At 32.2% G+C, this 21,906-nt stretch overlaps 1 protein-coding gene across 1 annotated transcript; it reads left to right on the top strand.

Moving 5' to 3' along the window:
* The first annotated feature begins 3,598 nt into the window (after positions 1-3,598).
* On the top strand, positions 3,599-5,619 carry LOC148194116 (myb family transcription factor RLI1-like). Its single transcript, XM_088095619.1, has 7 exons — positions 3,599-3,916; positions 3,997-4,129; positions 4,432-4,508; positions 4,598-4,637; positions 4,841-4,895; positions 5,146-5,215; positions 5,319-5,619. The coding sequence occupies exons 1-7, from the start codon at positions 3,599-3,601 to the stop codon at positions 5,388-5,390; spliced, it is 765 nt and encodes a 254-aa protein (XP_087951745.1). The 3' UTR covers positions 5,391-5,619.
* The last annotated feature ends 16,287 nt before the right edge of the window (positions 5,620-21,906 follow it).

The following is a 21,906-nucleotide window of genomic DNA, read 5'->3' as shown; positions in this document are numbered from 1 at the left end:
TTTAATATTCTTCCTACTCCATTATTTTGTGGTTTTAGAACTCAACAAATTGAAATTCAAACAAAAATCAAATGCAAGAATTAAAAAAAATTAAGAAAGTGAAAGGTGAATTCACAAAATTAATTCAAGACCCGTATACTTTCTTTTATCAAAGTTCTCTAAAGCTCTAATGATTCACATTTAAACTATAATAATTAATTAGTTTAATTAATTAATTCATTAGAGAAAATGTCATTGAATAACAACTGTGAATTAATTCAATCTAATTTGTATCTAATTATCAACTCAAAATTCAACTGATTCATAATTTGATTTCTAAAATCAAATTATAATTTCTAATTTGATTTCTGAAATTAAATAATAATTTAATCTCATAATGTAAATTTGGAAGACCAAAAAATTCATGAAAAATTAAGACTCTAAATAACTCTTATTATTCTCATTCAACCCTAAACATTAACTCTTAACCTTAATCAAACACAACTTAAGACAGACAGAAAGAACTCATGAGAAGTTAAGGAAACAAATGAAAGAATTAAGTGTACCCTATCATGGTAAAGACTTTCACAACCAACCGTTAAATTGAATTTCACAAGGTAAATGATATATGCTTTAATACATTGCTTTAATATGATTGAGAACTGTTTCCCAATCTATTATTACTTTTATTCATATTGTTTTAGTTGTGTTGTAATTTTAATGTGTTTTTAGTGTTTAACCAATGTATCATAATTTTACACTATTTTTATGTGAAAATCTTATCCATAGACACTTACTAAATATTTTTTTTCTTACTCGACCTAATAGACATATTAAAATAGCACGATCCAATAAGGTCTTTTAAGTTTTTTCCATTATGAAATAGTCCAATCTACGTCTATTTAGATCATATTTACATATTATAACAAAATTTCGGTAGTTTAGTATATTATTATTATTATTTATCATTATGTTATATTGTTATTATACTCTTCATGTAAGTATTATTCCAATAGAAACATAAGTCTACGACCCATGTTGATCCTATAATGCAACTAGTATTTTCCAGGGAATACTAACTTCATAATACTCACTCTCACTTATAAATCCTAACTCTCTTACTAACGAGCGTCAAAAAGTCTTTGTAAGTGAATCTTCCCCTCCTCTCAAGTGCAAGGAAGTCCTTTCCATGTCATAGGAGTAATCAAATCACCATTATGATCTTGCCACCTGTCCATAAGTTCACACTCAATATACGAATAAAAACAACTTCTATTAGGCTTTGTTCACTTGAATAGATTTGGGGGAGAGTGATTGAGGAGATTTGAGAGGATTTGAAGGTAAATTTTTTTGTTGTTTATTTGAGTGAATTTGAAGGTAACTGAGAGTGGATTTGAAAGTAAATTTTTTTAATCTGTCACGTCAATCAAATCCTACAGTAATTCTCACAAACTTTACTTCCAAATTCGCTCTCACTTACCTTCAAATCCACTTAAATAAACAACAAAAATATTTACTTTCAAATCATCTCAAATCCCCTCAATCACTCTCCCCCAAATCCATTCAAGTGAACAAGGTCTTAGTGCTATTTTAACCTTATCCTAATTATGTTATTAAATCTTGGATAGTTGGATAGTTAAGTTTTAGTAAATTTATTATTTAATCTTTCCTTGAATGTGTGTGTGTCATGCTAGCATGTGTGCGTGAACGGGGTGTCGGCGTGCATGCGTAAACAGGCATGTCGACATGTGTGGGTGAGCGGGCGTGTGTTCTTTCATGTGTAAGTTTGTGCGTTTGTGTGTGCATGGATATGTGGATGAGTGGGCATCCTAACATGCGTGTGTGTATATGCATACTTGCGTGTGTGTGCATGTGAGCAGACATGTCAAAATGCGTGCATGGGTGAGCAGACATACAAATGTATGTTTGCATGTAAACATGTGTATGTGGATGCATGTGTGTGCATACGTATATGTGTGTGCGTATGTGCACATGTATGTATGTTTATGCTTGCATGCATAGATAAGTACATTGACATTATTAACTTCAATGGCACTTAAAAAAACATATACATAAAACATACATAAAAGTATAGGCACTTAACTTCAATTAAACTAATGCTATATCCAATAAACAATTGCATTATATTTTATTAACATCATCCTAAGAGACTCTAAGGGTGGGTTTAAGTAAATTGCAATTAATATTATTTAAATTTTTGGGACAGTGTCTTAGTGAAAGTTACTATCAGCATTCATTGCATTTGAGAAAGCCATTGTTACACTGTTAGCATATGTGCTTCTACAGTTTTTAATTCTAAATGCAAAAAAGTCAACACTATTATCGATTTGTATGCTTTTGTACTAGCTTTTAATTATCTTTTTTTTTTATAGTAAGTACACATTCACTTAACAGTTTAAAATATTAATATTTTAATCTTATTTTCTACTTTTAAAGTGTTTATGTATTCTATTATATCATTAAATCAATGATAAATAAGAGTTTTTTTTTTCAGTTGTGAAAGTATAATTTTCTTATTATTGCGCTAAATAAGTTTTTTTTTTTAAGTTGTACTCCAACAGCAGAGATGCTGTACTGCAAATGAAAGCAGTACTAACACTCCGGTTTTTTTTTTCTTTCTCTACTTCATCTCTTTTCCTAGTGAAACTTCTCCTATACTTTTTCAAGTAAGAAAAATAAAAGAAAACATAATATACGTTTTCTTTCATAAATCAAAATTATAATATACAAAAATTAAAAATAAAATGTTAAAAAACTATATTCAAACATACAAATTAACTGTTTTTACAAGACTCAACTCCACTCGTTGAACACAGATACTTGTTGACTCTACTTGAATTTCTGTTTCTTCATAACCAGGTCAATCAATTAAATAACAAAAAAACCATTAAATAAAAACTATTTTTTGAAAAAAAAAACTGTTAATAAAATTATTCATATATAGTTTACTAATTTATAATCTAAAATTTATTGACTAATTTATATACTATAGTGATTAATTAACTGTAGTGAATTATAAACTAAAAGTTATTTTTAAATAGTTTTCAAATTATAATTTCTATTTTATAAATTAGTATCTAAATTAGTTATTATAATAATTAATTATTGTTGATCTCTAAAATTGATTTTTGTTTAATGATATTTTTTGTAGTGATTTAAATATGTATTTTAACTAGGTTTTGGTTAAAGAATGTTATTTCGACGAGTCAATAATGTGCAATAAATATGAATATTAGATCAGATTTCATACTTCTTTTAATGAAATTTTTAGTTTGGAGTTTTTTAAATAGTAATTAATTAGTTTTTTCAGGAGGATAACATTGTCTGCGTGGACGTTATGTCGTCTTGTACAGCTTTTTGGAACCGATTTCATTTCGTCCTTGGTCTCGTGCATACTAACTTTAATATTTTTATTATTTTATTAAACTTATAAAGTAGGTGGTTAAACTTGGAATCTGTTATACTTGCATACCATTTATGTTCAGAAATAAATTGAAAATTAAGCCAATGATAGGTAACAGTGACAACTTTTAAGCACACACACACACATATATATAAACATCAAAGAATTAGAAGTTTTCATCACTAAGACTACACTATGTATCATTCTCCGCAGGAGTTGAACGGAGTTCATAACAGTGTGGCCAACGTTGGAGGCTCAGAAAACAACAGCTTCAACTTCCAACATCATGAGCAACATCTGTTTGATGTCCCCGTTTCATGTTTGAACTTCGATTCGCAAAATTTTCTGTGCCAGTCTTCTGGAGACCACTCGCCTCCACTGTTCGGAAGTGTTGTTGATTCCTTCTTATTCAGCCATGAAGACACGTTCTGTGAAACGTATAATGTTTACGAGCATTTCAGAAACGAGAAAAAGAACATCTTGGAGGGTGGTGCTTCTGCCCCGGTTAATGGGGTTCGTGCTTCGTGTTTATGATTGGTGTTTTGTTTTTGAGTGAGGTCTATGAATCTGATATTGGATTTTTGCTCTCTCAGGTTGAGGTTGTTTCTGCCACTTCTGGAAACTCAGCTTCTAGCATGGTTCCAACGAGGAAAAAAGGAATAAAATGGACCAAAGATTTGCATCAACAGTTCGTAGCAGCTGTTAACAATCTTGGTGGTGCTCAAAGTAAGTTAATTAAGTTCAAATTAGAGGACAAAATAGAATTATAGTCACTTGTGTTTTAAATTTCAGTTTGGTGGGATAAGTTTGAAGATATTTCAGTTTGATTTCTTCAAGTTTCTCAATTAGAACAAATTAATCCTTTTATTAGTGAAACATGACAAATTATGAAAAATTATCACATTAGAGAACAATGTCAAAGATATAAGGAGTTGCATTTAACTTTGTATAAAGTTTAAACTATGGAGAAGAGAAGCTACAAATAGTCATGAAAATTTTCGTTGTCTTTTTTTTTTTCTAACTTGCAGAAGCAACGCCCAAGGCAGTGCTAAAGATGATGAATTCAAAGTCCCTGACAATTTTTCATGTTAAAAGCCACTTGCAGGTTGCAATCTTTTCTTAACGAATTAGCTTTATGTTCTTGAATTCTATGTTACTTACTAGTGTAACATAATTGGCATTACTTGGGTGCAGAAATATCGATCCACTATGTACGTGAAGAACACTTCCAGAGGTATAAATTCTTGTTCAATATGTTCATGTATGTATAGCAGAAATGGATGCCTTGTTATGTCATGTAATTAACAGTTATGCTTTTAGTCATTATCTTGCTTATTATTGTCAAATATTACTTAAATAATAAAAAGAGTTTGAATTAATTGCATATATACTCTTCTATGGATTAAATCACCTCCCACTGTTGTCTTTCCAATGCAGAAGGGCACGAAGAAAGTCATGGCAGAGACATGGTGACTGAACTTCAGCAGAAAATGTAACGTAGTACCATGCAACAGTTATTAGGTTTATTCAATTATTAGGTTGTTTAGATTAACTAAAGTATAAAATCTCATATTCTAAAAATTCTTCTAATTTTTCATGTGCAGAAGTTAATTTTATTTTTGTTATTTCTCATTTTTCTAGCAGCTAAGAAGCTGGTCCAAATGTCTGATCTTTTTTCTCAAAATTACTTCCATATCACTTTATACAAATGTTTCTAAAACGTAATTGAATGTTTCTGGCAGATGTATGCAAATTGAGGAGTCAAGAAAACTGCAACTTGAGATTGGGAGGGGTATTCAAGAACAATTAGAGGTGCGTGAAAATTTTCATTTTCAGATTTTCAAAATTTGTGAATGTTAATTCTAAAAAGATAATCCCAAATCTACTCTTATCTTTTTACTTTTCTGGTTTTCAGCTGCAACGAAATCTGCAAATGCTAGTCCAAGAACAAAAGAAACAGGTCAACGATGCAAACAAAGCAAATTGAAGATCATCATTAAAGTTAATATCAGCATTTAAGGTTCTGAGATTTTGTATCTTTCACGACGTCACATGTTAAACTTAAATCACTTTTCTTTTCGGAAAAACTCTCCGATTTTTTGTCATGCCATCAACCTTAAAGTGTAATGTGTCAACATATTGAAGCAAAGGTGTTCTCGTGTGGGCTTCATTTTTACGATATTGTTAGCGTCATTCTCTGTGATATTCTTCGGTTTCTTTCACTTGTTATGCTATCATTGGTCCACATTCATTTAGAACTACGACATGATAAAGACCAAGAAATGAGAACCATTCTTGCAGGTGTCGACATTTTCTGTCATTGTCGTGTTGCATCTTTAGAATCATGTCGCCATCCTATAGTTATTATGTTTTCTATTTTACCTATAAAAAACATGTTTTGTTATATTCTTCTAAACTATTTCTTCAATAATTTTTACTTAGAGTAAAGAATTTAATATTTTCTATTTAGTAACGGTGAAAAAACAAAACTAATAAAAAGACCTTGATTAAGTTTTAACTATCTCGTAAATTTGATATTTTCAACTATGTATATATTTAAAAAAATTGTTTTATTAAATATTCAAACTTTGATATTATGATCTGTATCAAACTTTGAAAAGTACTAGGTCTTTAGACTACATGCAAATGTAACTATTATTAAACCAATTATTAAGAAATTTTATTGTATGTCTTAATCATTATTATAAGCATTTTTAACCTTTATAATCTTTTAAGATAATTAACATATTAACTTATCATTAAATTTAACTATCCATATTTAAGTTTGTTCAACAATTTCTTCCTAAACTTAATTTTTTTTTTGTCTTTCATTCCAATCATTCTTGCTATTCTCGAATAAAGTGGTTAACAATGGTTTCATGAACATATTTATAGCTTGTGCTCGACTTCTAACGTTTTCTAATTTCACATTTCCTTCTCTCCTTATTCTTAGATGAAATGAAACCGAAATCAATATGTTTGCTTCTCTCATATGTTCTTCGCCAATTTAATGGTTAACTTATTTCACAATCTTTTTTTCTTGTTTCATCTTTAGCTTGCTTAGAAGGTTTCTAAGTCAGAGTACATTACAAACACTCTGAGATGTTACAACGTATACTCGACTTCACAAGTTGACAACATTACAATGGCTGTTTTTTTGAAAGTCAGATGAATGTTGTGTTTTCTATAAAGAATACATATCCATACATGCTTTTGATCATCAAAATTTCTACACCAGTTATTGTCAGAGTAGCCAACTAGTCAATAATTATCTGTCCTCGTATACATTAGGCAAATGACAATGTTCCTCTCACATACCTTAAAATTCTTTTTAGTGCATTCTAGTGAGTCTGCCTTGTCTCCTCCATATATCGACTTGTTATTCCAACACTTAGCATTAATTCTAGTTTTGTATTTGTAAGATACCTAAGACTTCCAATCAAACTTCGGTATTTGCTCACATAAACTTTGTCTCCATCTCCATACTTAGAAAGTTTTGCACCAGGTTCCATAGGGGTGGAAACTAGGTTGCAACTTGTCATCTTTAACTTTCTCAAAACCTCCTAAACATAGTTTTCTTGGGACATAAAGATGCCTTCCTCTCCCTAAACAACTTCAAACCAATCTCAAACTCCTTCTTCATCAGCTCTTTAAATTCTTCAACCAACTCAGCTTTGTTTCTCATAAAGATGAAATCACCAACATACAAGGGAATAAACATCACATCTCCTCCATTCTTTTTTATTTATAGAGCATGTTCATATGGATATTTCTCATACCTATTCTTCTTAAAATAAGTATCAATTATTTCATTCCATGCTCGAAGATCTTGCTTCAAGCCATAAAATGCTTTCTTCAATTTCAGCATTTTTTTCTCTTTTCCTCTACGCATGTATCAAGTGAAAAAATATTTTCTTCTCCATGACTTCATTTATAAATGTCGACTTCGCATCCATATGAAAGATTGTCCATTTGTGTTGAGCTGCTAAGGAAATTAACAACCAAATTGTTTCCATCCTTATGATTAAGGTGAATACATTGTCATAATATATTCCTTCCTTTTGCTTGTATGCTTTAACAACGAGTCAGGCTTTATATCGTTCAAACTCTCCTTCAGCATTTGTCTTCTTTTCATACACCACTTTATGCCAATAGGTCGAGGTCCCTTGGGCAATTTGGTCAATTTCCACGTGTGTTCGATTGCTCTGATCTCCTACACTACCTTTTCAAAGCTCAAGCCTTTCTGCCAAAAAACATACAACATGCGCTTTGTCAATGGAGTTATATATGTCTTGTAAATTTCGTGCTATGGGCTGTAGAGGTTCATCTTCTTCATCAAAAGTCTCATGATTTCTCTCAGCAGATGGTGTAACAATTTTTGAGCTTTTAGTTCCAATAGACTCCTCCTCTGCTTCGTTCCATTTCCATTTGCTCACATCATAAATTTTAACATCTCAATTCATAATAACTTTTTTTTTATTAGTTAACCCATATGTAGGCCTTAGTTTTTTCATCATACCCAATGAACATGTACTTCTTACTTTTGTCTTCAATTTTGGTCTGTTGAGTTTGAAGATGGCCATTAGCAATGTTGTCGAGCACTTTAAGATGAGATACTCTCGATTTCTTTCCACTCCAAACTTCTCATGATGTTTTCTCATTCAACTTAGCATGTGGACATCTATTTTGCACATAAATGATGCACTACACTACTTCTTCCCATAACTCTTTAATCATGTTCTTTCTTCTCAACATTGTTTGAACCATGTCAAGCATGGTTCAATTCTTCCTCTCCACAACTTTGTTTTGTTGGGTGAGTATGGTGTTGTAAAAAACGTACTTATCCCTTGCTCCTCACAATACTTCATTAGTTCAAATGAAACGAACTCACCTCCTCAACCAAACATAAATGATTTGATAAGCATGCCCGTCTCTTTCTCAACCATTACTTTGAACCTTTTTAATATTTTGAACACGTCGAATTTTTCCTTTAAGAAGTACACAAGTTTTTCTTGAGAAATCATCAATGAAGGAAACAAAGTATCTTTTCCCACTAAAAAGACTTAGGGGTAATCGGTTCATAAAGATCCATATGAATCAATTTGAATTGTTCCTTTGCTTACGTGATAGTCCTTAAAAACGAGGTCCTCGAATGTTTTTCGAACACATTCTTCACTAAATTATTCTTTCCAAACTCCTGAGTTTCTTAACCGACCTCCTTAGTCTATACCTTGTCATCGATCTTTACCTCGTCTTTGACCATGTCAATTTTGTTGTTCGGATTGCTCTTTACCTTTTTCATATCTTCATCTACCTTTACTACCATGACTTTTAGTGCTCTGAGTATAAGGTGTCTTCTTCTCCTTAATAGTTGCCTTTACTTGAAGTGCTTGATCGAGAGATTTCTTCTTCTTCTTCCTTCTCTGCTACTTATGTGCCTCAAGCAACCTGACAAGCTATTCAATCGAGAGTTTTGACAAGTCCTTAAACTCCTCAATTATGCATGTTATATTCTCAAAGTCGTCGATTAATGAACATTAAGATTTTCCCCACCACTCGACAGTGGGCATTATTTCTCCATTCCTTCCAAGCTGGTTCACCACAATCTAAACATTAAAGATGCACTCAACAACTCCTTTGGCCTCTTTCACCCTCACACTTTCAAGGTCATTCTTGAGAGTTTGAAGTTTAACCTACTTCACATGTGTGTGTGTGTAGGTGGGTGGATGAAGGGGTGGGTGTCCATGTGTACATGTGTTAGTGTGCGTGTTCGTGTGCATGTGTACGTGTTTCCATGTGTGTATGCGTGTGTGCACTTCTACAATCTTTACGTCACTCAAAGGTTTCATATGATATTAATGAATTCCATCTCGCATTAATCTGCACATCCTCACACAAGGTTTTAAAGATACAAAGGACAACTTGACAACATATGCACAAACTATTTGGATTTTAGAAATAAAACTATAATGTGTGTAGAACTTCAAAAATTTTGTTTTTACCTTCGCCTTCGAATTAAAGATTATTGAATAAAAAATACAATGCAAAAAAGAACTAACCTAATTGGATAACTATAGAAAAAATTATATATCAAATTAGTGAGAAAAGCCAAAGTTGTGAACAATCTAATATTCAAGAAGGTTACGAGAAAAACTGCTCTTACTAAAGATGTTTAAATCAAGATCTAACTCGTCAAAATAAAGAACTATGTGTTTAGGACCTAATGTTAAAATTTCAATTTGATCCTTACGAGAATCTTCATTTTATAAAGGGGACGTAGAGTGAAAACTACGTAGCGCCGAGCGATAGGAATTGGCGCTCAACACCACGAAGTTAGGGGGTTCCTTGTCAAAGTAACGCTCAACAGTAAAAATAATTGTCAGCACTCTGTCACGAGAATGCTCTAAGACTAGGATTTTTAACTGGCGCTTAATGGTACAAAGTCACCGCTCAACACTTTATCAACGACTTTTGTGAAATTAGATTTTCAATTATTGCACAATTGCTCAATTTTACACCCTGTATTATTTTCCTTCTCAAATCCATTTTAAAATGTTTTCTTAACTACATCAATTTGGCCAATTGTCCAAATAGAAACCTCTAATCTCATCAATAGCCCTAAAACACAACTCAAACATCTGCAATAAAAAATTTCCAACAACAAAACACAATCAAAACATTACATGCAACAACACAATCAACATTTCATGAACCAAACACTCATCACGCATCATAATTTCAAAAGTCACATAACAAATTTAACATACAAGCAACCAATGGGTAGAAATAAGAAGAAAATCAACATGAATTTTTGTGTGAATCCTAGTTCCGTTGTCATGTGAATGTTGGACAAATTTTTACTCTTTCTCCAATTGGCTCCAAAAAAAATGGAAAAGGAAAACCCCAACAAGTTCTACAAAATAAGATACAACTTGAATTAGTGATACAATCACTACGTTAAATTCACCCTCAAGAGGGAAACCTTGATAGCTTTAAAACTCACATACAGGAGAAAAAATAAGCTTCAAGAAATGAATAATTGACTCAAAAAAAAAGAAGGAAAATACTAACCTTTAAGGCAAACTAAGACAACATAATGGAAAAACTCTCCTTCACTTACAATTACCCCTAACCAAAAGAAAGATAAGGAATGAGAAACTAAAGAAGAAATGGATGACAATTTTTAAGACAAGACAAAACGTGAAAGTAATTTGGGTTTGCTAACTTTGTTTAATAAAAAAGAAGAGGTTTTATGTTCATAAAAACATTTTCTTACAAATTGATATAATTTTCATAATCGATTTGTTGATACTCTTTATATTTTATAAAAATAATATATAATTCAACCTTATTTTCCCTAATTGTTTTGATTATTTAAATTTGTGTGGTTTTTTATATCATTATATTTAAATTTTAAACTAAAATGTTATTTGTAACCCTCTACAAATTAAATTATACTGTACAATAAAATAAACGTGGCAATTAGATAACACAAAACAATTCAATTATATCAAAACATTAATATTCAAAAAACTATAAATATCATAAGTGATATTATTCCTAAAAGATATTTAATCAATAGAATATTAACTCACATCTTTCCCGATGCTTATATTAAGTATTTTTTACCATAGATTAATATTAAATTTAATTTAAAACATAAATTACAAGCAAACTCAGAATCATGGATCATGGTAAATTCTTACAAACAAATTCAAAATGTCATATCAATTATTATTACATAATATCTTATTTATATGACTTAAAACATGATGTATATTGTTACTCTTGTCAACTGGATACGTTTATTAAATTAAAGAGGCTATTAAATAGCACTCAAATACATGAAACAGAACTTATACAAATGGCAATGGCTAAAGAATAAAAAGTGCCTAAAAATTAGGCATTATTATGCACTAACAGAATAAAATATCTCTTCATTCCCTCCCTTAAACTGATTTATAGTGTGTGTCAGTTTATTTCAGATAAATCAACCATTCCGATCTTCATCCTGAGTTTCTGAAAAGCTTCCAGTTTTAAAGTCTTGGTTATTATATCTGTAACTTGTTCCTTAGTTCCACAGTGCATCAACTCAATTTCTCCATCTTGCACCAGATCTCTTAAGAAATGAAAACGCACTCTAATATGCTTGCTCTTGCCATGAATTATTGTCACACATAATAGTGCTAGTGTCCTGAATATAAGTTAAGTTTCCCAACACTCTTTTCATCCACATTGCTTGACAAGCACTAGCAGCACAGCTACAAACTCTGCCTCTGTACTTGAGAGAGTAACAATTGGTTGTTTTTTGGACATCCATGATATTGCTCCTGAGCTTAGCAAGAATACATAACCAGAAGTGCTTTTAGAATCATCCTCATCTCCTGCATAATTAGAATCTGTAAAAGCGAGCATATTTTCTTTTCCTCCCTTCTTATAAAATATCTCATAACTAGTAGTCCCTTTTAAATACCTTAAAATTCTTTTAGCAGCTTGTAAGTGCATCTTTGTTGGCTTAAACATATATCTGGTAATTAAACTTACACTAAACATGTTATCGGGCCGTGTAGCAGTTAGATATAATAAACTTCCTACAATTTGCTTGAAATAAGTTTCATCCACGGTTGTACCTTCAATATCTTTGTTAATCTTACTACCTAGAACAATTGGGCTTTTCACAGGTTTACTTTTTGACATTGCAAACTTTCAGCACATCATTGGCATATTTCTGTTGACACACAAAAATTCCACCTGGTTTTTGTGAGACCTCAATGCCAAGGAAGAATCTCATATTTCTTAAATCATTCATATCAAATGGTTGCATCATAGACTTCTTGAATTTAAGCATCATGCCCACGTCATTGCCTGTATAAATCAAATCATCAACATATATGCTGACAATTTATATGTTTTCTCCAGTACCTTTTTTGATGAATAGAGTATGCTCACTTGGACACTTTTGAAAGGCCTCTTGCATGGAATGTGCTTCTATACGACTAAACCATGCCCTTGGTGCTTGCCTTAGACCATACAAGGCTTTATGTAACTTGTAAACCTTGTGCTTCTCCCCCTTTTTGACATAGCCCTTTGGTTGTTCTACATAGACATCTTTATTTAAATTTCCATGTCAGAATGCAGATTTTACATCTAATTGAAAAATTTGCCATCCTTTGCATGCCGCAAGTGCCACGATTAACCATACTATATCCATGCGTGCAACAGGAGCAAAGACCTCAGAAAAATCGATTCTATATTGTTGAGAATATCCTTTAGCTACCAATCTTGCCTTATATTTATCAACTTCTCCATACTCATTCAACTTTGTCTTGTAGATCCATTTGACTCCAATGGTTCTAGTTCCAGTTGGTAGGTCCATTAGTTCCCATGTCTGATTCTTTTCAATGGAGTTTATTTCGCTATCCATGGCTTTTCTTCATTTTTCTTGTTTAACAGCTTCCTCAAATAAAATTGGATCCTCACTTGTGACATCTTGTACTATGTAGGCTACTATCTCAGCTTCATCTTCTTCACTTAATCCTTCTCCAGTTACAAATTCTTCCATCCAGCTTGGCCTTCTTCTTTCTCTCCCTTGAATTGGACCCCAATCCCAACTCTTCTCTTCTTCGAATATGACGTCTTTACTAATAACAATCCTCTTTGTCTTAGGATTAAATAGACGATAACCCTTGGATTCTTCACTAACACCCAATAAAATACAAGGAAAACTTTTATCATCAAGCTTACATCTTTCTGCCTCTGGTATGTGCACATGAGCCAAGCATCCCCAAACTCGAAGATGGTTTATTGAAGGTTTGATTCCACTCCAAGCTTCTTGTGGAGTGATGTTCATGCGTTGGACATCGGTTCAATAGATAAAAGGTCCAGTTTACTACTTCAGGCCAGAAAAACATGGGAACCTTTTTGGCAGAGAGCAAACAACGTACCATATTCATAACAGTTCTGTTTTTGTGTTCTGCAACTCTGTTTTGATGCAGTGTATAAGCTGTGGTAAGTTGCCATTTTATTCCATGTTCTTCACAAAACAACTTGAACTAAAGAGAGTTAAACTCCCCTCCTCTATTCGTTCGTAAGCATTTGATGGATGCTTCGACTTCCTTTTCCACCATTTTCTTGTAGGATTTGAAACACTCCAAAGCTTCAGATTTTTCAGAGAGAAAATACACCCAACCTTTCCGGCTATAATCATCAATAAAGCTTAAGAAATACTTTTTTCCACTATTTGAAATGGGTTTACCGCAAATATCTGTATGTATGAGTTCCAAGACCTTGCTAGCATGCCATTTACTTGTCTTAGGAATAGGATTACGATGTTGTTTTCCAGTGAAGCAGTCAACACACATGATACTAGAGCCGTTGAGTTCAGGCAGTCCATGAACCATTTGCCGTGTTTGTAGTGTCTTCAAGCCTTTGTAGTTTAAGTGGCCAAACCTTTGATGCCAAAGGTAAGTGAGGTCAGAGGAGGTGTGTAGACATTCTTCAGTGGGTGGGGTGATAGATCTTTCGTTGAAGAGAATAAACATACAGTTGCTGCTCATTTTTGTATATGCGATCAAGCCTTTAGACAGATGATAGATGTTGCATGTTCCTTTTTGTATAAGAATGGCAATGCCTTTTTCTTGTAATTATCCCATGCTTAACAAATTTTTTTGAAGCTCTGGAACATAGTATACATCACGAATAAGGAAGGTTATGCCATTAAATGTCAATCTGACACTTCCTATTCCAAGGACAGTCATCTGAGAATTGTTTCCACATTTGACAAAATGTTGATCTCCATATGTCAACTCTACTAACATACATTTATCACCACACATATGATTAGAATACCTTGAATCCAGAAACCATGCGTCACTCCTTTTGGATTCCTTTTTTACAATAGCCATCAGAAAAAGCTCTTATGTTTCATCTAACTCTGCATAATTTGCTTTCCCTTTATTCCATTGAGGACATTCATACTGAAAATGTCCCAATTGGTGGCACTTGAAGCATTCCACAATGGTTTTTGAAGAAAATTGTCTTCCTCTTCCCCGTCCACGACCTCGATATGTTCCTCTTCCTCTTCCTCTACCTCTACCACGACTGCTCTCTGATGTGAGTACTTGTTTATTATCTTGGTAGAACTTTTTAAACTTTTGCTCATGGACTACCAAGGAGCTTTGAAGTCCATCAATAGATATTGTCTCTGTGTCCTTTGACACTTCGATCGAAACTACAATATAGGTGAAACGTGTTGTCAACGTTTGAAGTATTTTTTCAACCACCTTTGAGTCATACATAAGTTCTCCATTGCTTCTCATTTTGTTTGCCGCTACCATGACTCTAGCAAAATATTTTGTGATGGTTTCTATTTCTGTCATTTAAGCACCTCAAACTCCCTTCTCAATGCATTGAGCATTGATTTCTTCACACGGTCATTTCCTCCATATTTTCTTTTCAAGGAATCCCAAACAATCTAAGATGTGCTCCTATCCAGAATTTGCTCAAAGATTGATCTATCAATGGCCCTGAAAAGGTAATGCTTGACTTTGTGATCTTCAATTCTGGATTTCTCCAACTGCTCCAATTGTTCACGAGACAGAACAGTACCCTCCACAGGCTCCTCAACACCATTTTTAATAAGATTCTAGAAACCCTTGGCACATAAAAGATTCTCCATCAGTTCACTCCAATGATCATAATGTTGACAATCAAAATAAGGGATTTTTTAGGAGAATTTATCATTATTCATCTTCATAAGCTGCAGCTTCTGTATCAGACCCACTACGAGCTCTGATACCAGTTTGAAAAGAATAAAAGATGTATATTGTTACTCTTGCCAACTAGATACGTTTATTAAATTAAAGAAGCTATTAAATAGCACTCAAATACATGAAAGAGAACCTATACAAGTGATAACGACTAAAGAATAAAAAGTGCATAAAAATTAGGCATTATTATGTAGTAACTTCTTTATTATTTTGGTAGAACTTTTTAAACTTTTGCTCATGCACTACCAAGGAGCTTTGAAGTCCGTCAATAGACATTGTCTCTATGTCCTTTGACTCTTCGATCGAAACTACAATATAGGTGAAACGTGTTGTCAACGTTCGAAGTATTTTTTCAACCACCTTTGAGTCAGACATAAGTTCTCCATTGCTTCTCATTTTGTTTGCCACTGCCATGACTCTAGCAAAATATTTTGTGATGGTTTCTATTTCTGTCATTTAAGCACCTCAAACTCCCTTCTCAATGCATTGAGCATTGATTTCTTCACACGGTCATTTTCTCCATATTTTCTTTTCAAGGAATCCCAAACAATCTAAGATGTGCTCCTATCCAGAATTTGCTCAAAGATTGATCTATCAATGGCCCTGAAAAGGTAATGCTTGACTTTGTGATCTTCAATTCTGGATTTCTCCAACTGCTCCAATTGTTCACGAGACAGAACAGTACCCTCCACAGACTCCTCAACACCATTTTTAATAAGATTCTAGAGACCCTTGGCACATAAAAGATTCTCCATCAGTTCACTCCAATGATCATAATGTTGACAATCAAAATAAGGGATTTTTTAGGAGAATTTATCATTATTCATCTTCGTAAGCTGCAGCTTCTGTATCAGACCCACTACGAGCTCTGATACCAGTTTGAAAAGAATAAAAGATGTATATTGTTACTCTTGCCAACTGGATACGTTTATTAAATTAAAGAAGCTATTAAATAGCACTCAAATACATGAAAGAGAACCTATACAAGTGATAACGACTAAAGAATAAAAAGTGCATAAAAATTAGACATTATTATACAGTAACAGGATAAAATATCTCTAGACATTATTATGCACTCTTCAAATCTAACCTAAGATTCTCTTTCTAACTATATTTTTTCCACTACAATAACTAATATTATAAGTGTTAAAAATTCAAGTATTGTTTTATGATTGTATAATTGAAGAATAATATTATAACTAGAGTGACTTTTATAATGGGATGCAATAGTGTGATACCATAATTAGACTTAGAAAGAACGAATAAAGAAGAAAAGGTTCTTTTCCAAAGTAAAGGGCACTGAAGCCCCCAAAGCAGGGGGCATTTCCCGATTAAAGTAGTAGTACGGACACAAAAATGCCCCCAATTCTCAATCGAGTCCTATGAAGTAGAAAAATATTATTTTCTAAAGTAGAAAAATTTATGTACACTCCAGGGTAGGATGAAAAATAAATTGAAAGTATAAAATATAAAATAAATATTAAACATGGATATTAGAAAAATAATAAGTATATATGTTTTAAATATTTATTTTTAATATAATAAATATGGATATTATGCTGTTTAATTTATGAATATTCACTATTTTTGATAATTTCTATTTAAATATTTTAAAAAAGGGTTAAATATGTTTTTAGTCCCTAAACTATTGGCCGTTTCTGGTTTTCGTCCCTCTTCCAAAGTAAGGTACAATTTGGTCCTCATTCTTTAGAAAAACGTTCGTTTTAGTCCTCAAAATTTTGTTTTTAGTCCTCGTTTTAGTCCTCAAAACGTTCGTTTTTTCGACTAAAACGAACGTTTTTTAAATATTGAGGACCAAAGTGTACCTTACTTTGGAAGAGGGACGAAAACCAAAAACGGTCAATAGTTTAGGGACTAAAAACATATTTAACCCTTTAAAAATGACAAAAATAAAGTTATTAGTAAAAATATTAATCAATGGAAAATAATTTATAATTTAATTTTATAACTTATATATTTTTTATTTATATTTATATTTATAAAATGGAATTTATTTATATTTTAAAATTTATACTTTATTAAACAACTTATTAAATTAGGGTTATTTGTGCTCATGTTTATTACATGTCGTATTTAGAATTATACTGTAAAATATATTTTTACTTTCTATCTTAAATAATTATGTGACACATGAGTTTTAAATTATAGGTACCTGCAAAATGTTAAACACATGTACATAATAACTTATTTCCATTTTATATACCACTAACACAAAAACACCTTTCCACATAGTTTTTTATATGATGAGAAAATAACCAACATAAAAAATTATTATTGATTTATTGTGAATAATTATTCAAAATTTACGTTTAACCCTTTTGTAACTGACATAAATGTGCTCCTTTATGATTCATCAATATATACCATAAGTAAACTTAAACATTGAATATACATTGAAAAATATATTAAATATACTATAAGCACATGAAATAAAAAGTTATTGATCATATTCTATATGTATATATATATATATATATATATATATATATATATATATATATATATATATATATATATATATATATATATATATATATAACATGATAATATTGTATATGTAATAGATAATCTTAGATTCTATATATCCTTTAATCAGTACTTATAAGACGTATTCATTTTTTTTATAATGTTTTTTAGCTCTTTGTTTATCATATGTCTATAATTAATGTAATTGTCATTCATGCATTAAAATTAATTTAAACATATTCCAGTCTCTTAAATTTGAATTTGTTTTTCTTTCTAAATTTTAAAATATTTTTTCGTTCTCCTATTTAAAATTGTTTATTTTTAAATTATTTAAAATCCCTTTATAAAAGAGAAAAAAAGTAGACTATTTAAAAATTATTTATTTTAAATTTTAAAAATAAAGAATTTAATATAAATTTTTGAAACTATAAATATATTTAAGCCTTTTAAATTTATGTTAAACATACAAAATATTTAAAATTCATATAAAAGATATAACTAATAAGATAACTATTGATATTATTCTAGACTTTTAAAATTTGTAAGGGAAAACAAAATTGTCAAACAAGATATAGAAAAGAAAGATGTAGTATTATTTATTTTGTTTGGAAACATCATTTTCAGACACAGTTTCCACTTTGACACGAGATATGTTAACGACGTGCAATCACTTTTTATCTAGTTTGGGTGAGAGACACCAAAAGCACTTTTCAGGTGTGATGCCTTTATTTTATTAACGTATTTATAAGTGTAAGGAATCACCTCAACAGTGTTGTTTAAGATATACAAAGGAACTTGGTCAACTTCTTTTCTACTAACACTTTGAATTCTCACACCTGGAACACCCTTACCTTCACATTTTTCTTCATGTCTGCTCTTGGGAACACGCACTGGTTCACAAGATGGCATATAACTTGAACAAAATTCAATGGCTTCTTCTGCAACGTATCGCTCTATGATTGAAGCTTCTGGTCGATAGATTCTTGACATATCCCTTTAAGATCTTTATGTATCTTTCAACTAGGTACATCCACCTTAAGAAGACCGGCCCACATATTCGAATTTATCTGACTAGATGAACAATCAAATGAACCATGATATCAAAAAAAGAAGGTGGAAAATACATCTCCAATTCACATAGTAGTTTTATTCCTTCATTTTCCAATTGATCTAAACCTCGAGGGTCAACAACTTTCTTGCAAATGGCATTAAAGAACAAACTCAGACGTGTCAGAATACCCCTAACAGAAGGAGGTAATATGCCTCTAATAATAACTGATAACAATTGTTGCATCAATACATGACAATCGTGAGACTTTAAACCAACTAACTTTAACTCTTGCATAGAAACAAGGTTACTAATATTTGAAGAATAACCTTGTGGAACCTTCACACTTCTTAAACAGTTACAAAAACTTTGTTTTTCTTTTTTAGAAAGAGTGTGACAGGCTGGGGGCAGATAGATGCATCTACCTATTATCTGTGGATGTAACTCAGATCGGATTCCCATGTCAGCCAAATTTTGTCATGCTTTTCGAAATTTAATAAAGTTTCGATGACACTGTCACAAACATTTTTTTCAACGTGCATCACATCAATACAATGTCTAACATCAAGTTTACACCAGTATGGAAGCTTAAAAAATATTGATCGTTTCTTCCAAATGTTTTTTGCAAAGGTACTTTTATGATGTTTTCCAAACACAATGTCAATGTTTTTGACTTCGTTGTACACCTCTTCACCATTTCGAGGTTTGGACACAACCTCATCCTCAACACTTCCATTAAATGTTTTTTACAATCTACGATAAGGGTGATTCCAAGGAAGGAATTTCCGATATCTTGTATATACTGTCTTCTGACCATGCTTCAATTGAAGTTGACTAGTGTTTTCTTTACATATGGGACATGCAAAATGACCTTTAACACTATAACCGCTCAAGTTTCCATACGATGGGAAATCATTTATAGTGCAAAACAACATTGCATGCAAACGGAACTGTTCCTAAACATGTGAATCAAACACTTCCACCCCTTCTTCCCACAACAATTTCAAATCATCAATTAAAGGTTTTAAGTAAACATCAATGTCATTTCTAGGTTGTCTACGACCCCGATATCATCATGGACAACATCACATATTTTCTCTTCATGCACAACGAAGGAGAAAGATTGTATATCATCAACATAACTGGCCATGAACTGTGTTTGCTACTTAAGTTCCCGTAAGGATTCATACCATCAGTTGCAAGTGCAAGTCTTAAGTTTCTTGGATCTGCACCAAATTCTGAAAATTTATCATCAATCTTCTTCCATTGTGGTGAATCAGCTGGGTGTCGAAGAAGATTATCGCACTTTCTTCCATCAAAATGTCATTTAAGGTTCTTTGCATCTTCTTTAACAGAGAACATACGTTTGAACCTAGGTATTATAGTCAAATACGACATCACCTTAGCAGATGCACCATCATTACCTTCATCGGCAGTGTTTTTGTCATATTTCTTTTTAAAACGGGATAAACCACATGCTGGACAATACTTTAGTGAAGCAAACTCCTTTATGTACAAAACATAATCATTAGGACAAGCATGTATCTTTTGATATTCAAGACCCATTGGACATAAAAAAAAATTGTGCCTCGTGATCACGAATAGGTAGAATATTATTTTTTGGAAGCATCTCCTTCAACAACTCCAACAACTCTGTGAAACTTTTATCGGTCCATCCATTCCTTGCTTTTAAACTAAACAACTTCAAAGTTGTAGACAAACGTGTAAAGTTCAAGCATCCTAGGAACAACGATTGCTCTAAATCATTTATAAGAGAATCATACAAATTAGCTTTTCCAAAATCATCTTCACCGACATCATGTATCATGTCCTCTAAATGATCATTCATTCATTCTTCCACATAATTCGTTCCTCGTGACGTGGTAGGCTGGTGCAGTACTTCTCCATGCCAAGTCCAAACGGTATAAGTTCTCATTATGCCGAACATGAATAGATGGTCACGCACATTGCCTAAGTCTTGCCGTATTTGATTAAGACAACGAACACAAGGACAAAAATATGTCTCATTCACAGACTTAGCATTTTGTTCAACATATTGCAAGAACTCTGAAACACCCTTCTCATATTCTTCACTGATGCGACGTTCATTCATCCAGCTTCGATCCATACTATGTTCGTAAAATCATTCATCAGTTTCAGTTTTTTAACTCTCACAAGGTTAGGCCCTACCATTCAGAAAAATTATTTTTCATAAATTGCTAAGACACATGCAAAGAAGTATACATCATAAATTTGATAAGATTTCAGCAGCATTTCGCATTGGTCTCTGAAATACACGAAATGAGAGTAGTCAAGGATGACCACAATCAAATACGCATCCGGAGAACAACACAAATACTGAACCGAAATTTTATCAATCTTATCCATGAACTCCAATATACATGTTATAGCAAATTATGAAAAATAATTTTCCCAAACTATCCAATCGGAAAATTCAAAATTTAATACAAATGATTAAAAGATTAATCGTTTGTGTTAAATTTCAAACGGGAACTAAGTTTCACTCAATGATTTGATACTTATAATCTAACATGCCAATTATAATAACACAATTATCACATGCATATTCAAAAGCCAATAAAACATTCATACCTAAAAGTCAAAAACATGCATACGCAAAAGCCAATAACATGTATACACAAAAGCCAATAACATGCATACAAAAAAGTTATCAACAAAGAAGCTAACCTTTTTAGCATATTAAAAAAGCAATGCAGGGAAATGGAGTAATGCATGCCCAAAAACGTAGGCCAAAAAGAGTCAAAAGTCGCCCAAGCACAACCCAGAAATTGCACCACAACGTAACGAAAACGAATTTTAATCGGTTCAAATGGAAGATATTTCAACAAAGAGTAATTTAATTGGAGTAAAAGTAAATTTAAACGGTCCAAAAGTGAGGAAACACACCTAGAAATGCAATGTCTAAGAGAGAAAACGCAGGGAAGTCGATGAACAGTGAGCGTAACTCCTCGCGGGTTCGCGTTTTCAGTATAAATGGCTGTAGACGTCGGGTGTTGCGGGGGACCGACGTCTATAATAGTATAGACGTTGGGACCCTAACTAATATGACGTCTTTCTGATTTAAATATTCATATTCGCGGGACTTATAGGCGTCGGTTTAGAGGACCCCGACGTCTAAGTGAACGTTTCACCTACCCTGTCAGCCACCTAGACGTCCG

The sequence above is a fragment of the Vigna umbellata genome, chromosome 8, assembly GCF_029865625.1.
Source record: "Vigna umbellata cultivar VRB3 chromosome 8, Vumbellata_1.0, whole genome shotgun sequence".
Lineage (NCBI taxonomy): Eukaryota > Viridiplantae > Streptophyta > Magnoliopsida > Fabales > Fabaceae > Vigna > Vigna umbellata.
The sequence above is the reverse complement of the archived record's forward strand: the minus strand, read 5'-3'. Positions and strand labels throughout refer to the sequence as shown.

Excerpts from the sequence above, each read along its gene's own strand:
- LOC148194116 (XM_088095619.1), top strand. The coding sequence starts at position 3,599 with ATGTATCATTCTCCGCAGGAGTTGAACGGAGTTCATAACAGTGTGGCC. Across the intron at positions 3,917-3,996 it reads CTTCTGCCCCGGTTAATGGG|GTTGAGGTTGTTTCTGCCAC; the intron begins GTTCGTGCTTCG and ends TTGCTCTCTCAG. Across the intron at positions 4,509-4,597 it reads ATGTTAAAAGCCACTTGCAG|AAATATCGATCCACTATGTA; the intron begins GTTGCAATCTTT and ends ACTTGGGTGCAG.